Raw genomic sequence first — 5,700 nt, forward strand, 5'->3', positions numbered from 1 at the left:
AGAATTTTGTAAGATACACTTTATCAAGTCAAAGAATTTCCCTTTTCTAGTTTACTGAAAGATTTCTCTAATGGTTTTTGTCCTCAGATATTCTACTTCTTAAGTAAATGTGCTAGTTTATGCATCTAGATATCTTCCCATTAAATTTAACTTTTAAAATAGTTGGAATAAAGTATTTGTTGTGTTCACTTATGATTTGAAATAATAAACTATCATAATTTATTTCCCCTTTGTTATTCCTAGTTTTGGTTGTGACTTGTTTGTTTCTTTGTTTTGATTTTTTTCTCCGTTAGTTTTTGATTTTGTTATTTTAAATAATTCTTATTTCATGATATGATTATTTTAAATGACATTTATTTTTATTATGCCCTTTCTTCTACCATCTTTGGGTTTTTTTAGCTTCTTGCTATGAATTCTTATGTTAAAACTTCCTTGTTTTCAAATTTATACCTTTCTAAGTTCTTGAAGGGGAGGGAAAACTTTTTTTCTACCCTCTAAATGTTCAGTAACTGAGTCTAAGAAATAAACTGACAATAGGCAAATTGACAAGACAAAATCCATTTTAATTATGTGCATATGCATGGGAGTCCCACAAAATATGAGACTTTAGAGAAGGTCAGAGAGGTAAAGCTTATATAGCATCCTGAACTATGAAAAGAAATAGGGGCCTAGGGCTTCTGGGTGCTGGTATGTGAATTAAGCCCTAACTTAGCAACTAAGGCCTAGCCCCTTCCCATTTCCTTCCTTCTTAACACATCAAGGTGTAGTATTATTTTACTGTATGACCAGGAACTCCAGGACATCTCTTCCTATGGAGAAGAGCCAGGAAAGCCAACTGAGATGGTACTTACATGAACCGGGCATCCTTGGACAAAATCGTCTGTCTATCATAATACAGATGTGCGTATCTGACCTTGATATGTCTTCTTTATTAACATTTGAGAGAGAGAGGTCATGGAAACTAACGTAAGAGCTCTGGTCTCCTTGATCATTTTAGGGACACCAATGGCAACCGCAGGCAGATGTGAGTGAGTCTCAAATAATAAAATGTTTTAGTTCAAAAATATGGTTGTATACAGTGATCTCTACTGGATTTTTGGCCATTTCATAGTGACAGATGCTATGATCACCTCCTGGAGACACGCTAGTAGTAACCAGTCATTCCTTTTGTATTTTTGGAAAAGAATCTGGTTGCTCTGTGACGTACTGGGTCACTGTAGTAGCTGCTTTCCTGGATATTGCAAATGGTATATCTGTCCAGGCATTGTGTAATAAGGTCATCAAACACATGGCTCAGTATTGCTAGGAGGTCATTTGAAGGCTTATCTTTATTGCCAGAAGAGAAGTACCATCTGCTTCTTCCCCTACAAATTTTAAGACTTCAGAGGTAATGACTCAAGAAGTAGCTATATCTGAATATGAAGGCAGCACAAGGCTGTGAGCTAACAGGAGGATTTCTCTATAGGTAACAGCAGCAGCATCAGTGGATGGCTGAAATGATAGTGCTCGAATGTGTAAGACACATGGCAAAGACATCTGTCACAAGAAACATCTGCTAATGGAGTGTTGCATGCCTGGCCCCTAAAGTTTGTAATGTGCTNTCTGTCCAGGCATTGTGTAATAAGGTCATCAAACACATGGCTCAGTATTGCTAGGAGGTCATTTGAAGGATAATCTTTATTGCCAGAAGAGAAGTACCATCTGCTTCTTCCCCTACAAATTTTAAGACTTCAGAGGTAATGACTCAAGAAGTAGCTATATCTGAATATGAAGGCAGCACAAGGCTGTGAGCTAACAGGAGGATTTCTCTATAGGTAACAGCAGCAGCATCAGTGGATGGCTGAAATGATAGTGCTCGAATGTGTAAGACACATGGCAAAGACATCTGTCACAAGAAACATCTGCTAATGGAGTGTTGCATGCCTGGCCCCTAAAGTTTGTAATGTGCTTGGTACCACTATGTGAGTACTATTTGAGTTTGTGGACAAAGATAGATAGGAAAATCCCCAGGATTCACGTGGCCTATTCCTTCTTTGGTGACTAGAAAGGTCTCAAAGGATCATTCTGGTCTAGGTGTACTAAAATTAGAACAGACTTATGTGTGGATTACAAAGGTTGGGTGTCATGTGTCCATGGCCCATGGATTGCTGAGACAAGTTGAATTTTTTTACAAGATCAGGCCTTGAGATGAAACTGAATTTAAAAACCACGTAGATGGTGCAAATGAGGCATCTGTCTGCAAAGGCCAAATAAGCAAAAGAATTGGGGTTTGCTTGAACCAATAGGTAAATGATGGGAGCCAGAAATAAGTTGAAAGGCTTGAAGCAGAAGGAGTTTTGCAGAAACTGAGCTGAGAAGAGGGTGTCTGAAAGTTTTTCCTGGTTTGTGTGGCCTTAGATATTAAGAAGAGCGCTCTTGAAGGTTGCAAACCAGCATCGCTACTGACGCAGGCCTTGTCTGAGAGGTTCAGAAAGAACGTTCTAAGGCTAGCATGGCCTGTACTAGTAAGACAATAAGAAAGAGATTTTTAGTAAATAATCATGGCTTACTAAAGCAGTCACTAAAGTTTTAGGGAGGAAAATAAATTTTGCATTTTAGAAAATTTGGTTTGATGTCAGTATAGAGAAACAGCAGACAGAAACAATACAGGAGCGTGGTAGAGAGAGATTGGGTAAGAGAATAAAACATGTATGAGAAAAAAAATGCTGAGAAAGTGACATAAGGCAATATAAGGCAATAGTAATAAGGATGAGTATAATTGGAAGGCTGGCCGGTTAGCTTAGTTGGTTAGAGCATGGTGCTGATAACACTAAGGCCCACGGTTCAATCCCTGTACTGGCCAGTGGCCCAAAAAAAAGTAAAAGAAGAAAAAGAATGATTATTAGAAACAGAAAATGCTAAAAAGATAAAATAGAAAATATGTTATTAACAATTGAAAATTGTCTGTGAAGGAAAAGAAAAAGCCTAGGATGTCCCTAGCTATTTGGCTTCAATATCTAAATAAATGGTTTCACTGAGATTTAAAAAAAAAGTCACTGAGATAAATAAGAGAAAGAAGATTTGGCACAATAATAAATCATTCCATTTTGAAGGTTTCTGTTGTATTTTTATTATAAAAATATTCAAGATATAGTTAAATATATCTGGACCTCAGTTTCCAGAGATCTTTATGAGTAGGATAAATAGAATTTAGGTTCAATATGTTGATGGTGTATGTCATGCACTCACAGGAGCAGATGAAACTACCCGGGATGTGCATGTACAACAGGTAGAGCCTTGGCAAGTGCCACCAAAATGCATTCCAAATTCACACCATACTTCAGAAATTCATTTCTTCCTTTTGTACAGATCAAATTACTTCATCCAGATGATTCTCCCATCCCAGGTGAAGTTATCCAGTTGTACCTGAAGGACAAACTCGTGGGCAACTACAGCACAGATGTCAATGGCACTGCTCAGTTTTCCTTGGACACATCTAAGATTACGTACCCAAATATCACCTTGAAAGTAAGTTAGCTAAAGGGCCGGCCCGGTGGCGCACTGCTACAGTGCGCCGCTTGGGAGCATGGTGGCGCTCCCGCCGAGGGTTCGGATCCCACATACAGACCAGTTCCCGCTCACTGGCTGAGCGAGGTGCGGGCGCAGCACCGAGGGTTGAGATCCCGTTGCCGGTCCCGGTCCGGTACGGGCGCGACACTGAGGGTTGCTATCCGTTGCCGGACACGGAAAAAGACAAAAAGGAAAAAAAAAAGTAAGTTAGCTAAAGGCAAGTAGAGGAAAAAGAGCTGCATTGGCTGGCTAAAGTTTAAATCTACGCTAAGTTATATTGACGTAACAGAAATGAACATATACATCTTGGTGTGAATCTGGAGTGCTGCAAAATGGTTAAATATTAAAGAAATAGACCCTATGAGAAATAGATAAAAGAATTATCTTAGGAATCCCAGGAAAAGACAGAAAGACAGCATACATGTTTAAGTGCATAGAGGACAATTAACTGAAAATAAGCAGCAATTTACTTTCATTGTGGAAATAGAAGGACAATTGCATTTCCATAGAAGGAAATATGTGGAAAACCCTGTAATCTAATACCATGGGGTAATAAGAAGAATTTCTCTGGATACATTCACAAAAGAAATAACTTGCCACCATAATAATTACGTATCAATCCTTACCAGATAGCTTAAAGGACCCCTTCAGAATTTTGTATTGATAATGGTAAATGATTGTGATTAGAGTAACCTCCTTGCTCTATTTCATAAAATAAGCTATTCCGTCTTTTGGCAAAGTTCCATATTATGTTATTAGTGTCAAAGTCCAACTTCTGCATTCACAAGTTCTTCATATTATAGTATAAGAGATACACCAATATACACAGTACTAAAAATACAATTGTAGTACAGAACATAGTAAAACGTTGAATGTAATATTGTTAAACTAGGACTTGAATAGACAATAAAATGCAAGAACACTATAGTGGTCACTCTAGAATGTAACTGGACGGTGAGTATGATGAATTGGGTTAGACTAAAAGGAGAAAGGCCTGAAATTTTCCTGTAGAGACAGAGTGCAAAATGATAAGCCATCTTATCAAGCATTCTTTTACTTATGCTTTCTCTATATCCTCAAATATTTGTAAATTTGATCCTTTATCTAGGCAACCTACAAAGCCAACGAAAATTGCAAAGCTCGTGGCTGGGTGTTGCCTCAATACTCTCAGCCAGAATACTTTGTGCGCCGATTTTACTCCAAGACTAATAGCTTCCTAAAGATTGTCCCAGAGATGGAAGAACTGAGATGCAACCAGCAGAAGTGGGTAATGGTGCACTACCTTCTCAATATGCAAGACTTCGAAGACAAAACCTACACAGCAGACTTCAATTATTTGGTATGAACTGAAAGTATTCTTCCACACCTAAAATTGTTTCTTGACTTTTGAACTTCTTTGAACCTAATGTAAATCCTTTTACACATATACCATGAGAAAGTTAAGGTAAATAGGAAAGATAAAACTTATAAAACTGAAGTTTCTATAAGTTTTTCTAAAAAGAAAAAGAGCAACAAGGCAGACCATGCCACCATAACCCTTAGCCTCATTTTGAATCGTTCTACACTGCAGCCGTCTTCACTGTGGACATGGAGGACTTTCATCTTCTAGGACAAACCAGGCTCTTCGCCTCGGGAGCTTCCCACATGTCTTCCCTTCTGCCCGTAATGATCTCTCCCGTTTGCTGCCTTAGCTCCCCAACCACCTGCACCCTCTTTTCCTAGTTGATTACTCCTCATTGTTCGTCTCTTAGCTTAAATAAAACTTTCCAACCTCCCAGACAATTCAGGTCCTCCTACACATCCTTGCACAATGGGCTTAATGGGCTTAATGGGCTTAATAGGCTTATTGTTCCTCATGACACTTATCAAAGTCCATGCTTCCTATATCTTTTCCTGTTTTTTAATTGATACACATTGGTTGTACAAATTTATGAGATCCAGAGTTATATTGCAATACATGTAAACAATGTGTGATGATCAAAATGAAGCAATTGATATATTCATCACAAAAATTAATCATTTTTTTGTGAGGAGAGCATTTGAGCTCTTCTCTTGCAGCCATTTGAAAATATACAATAATGATCCGGCCAGTGGCTCACTGGGAGAGCGTGGTGCTGACAACACCAAGTCAAGGGTTAAGATCCCCTTACC

The 5,700-nt window shown here is 38.4% G+C and overlaps 1 protein-coding gene and 1 non-coding gene across 2 annotated transcripts in view; both read left to right on the forward strand.

Moving 5' to 3' along the window:
- The window catches only part of LOC103600735 (ovostatin-like), a 103,899-nt gene that overhangs the window by 41,503 nt on the left and 56,696 nt on the right, over positions 1 to 5,700 (forward strand). Inside the window, 2 exon segments of the mRNA XM_008585065.1 lie at positions 3,349 to 3,507; positions 4,658 to 4,888. Of these exon segments, the coding sequence (XP_008583287.1) occupies positions 3,349 to 3,507; positions 4,658 to 4,888 (390 nt within the window).
- TRNAI-GAU lies at positions 2,769 to 2,842 on the forward strand. The gene has a single exon. It is a non-coding gene; the product is annotated as a tRNA-Ile (tRNA).

This window comes from Galeopterus variegatus, unplaced genomic scaffold (assembly GCF_000696425.1).
Source record: "Galeopterus variegatus unplaced genomic scaffold, G_variegatus-3.0.2 Scaffold3432, whole genome shotgun sequence".
Lineage (NCBI taxonomy): Eukaryota > Metazoa > Chordata > Mammalia > Dermoptera > Cynocephalidae > Galeopterus > Galeopterus variegatus.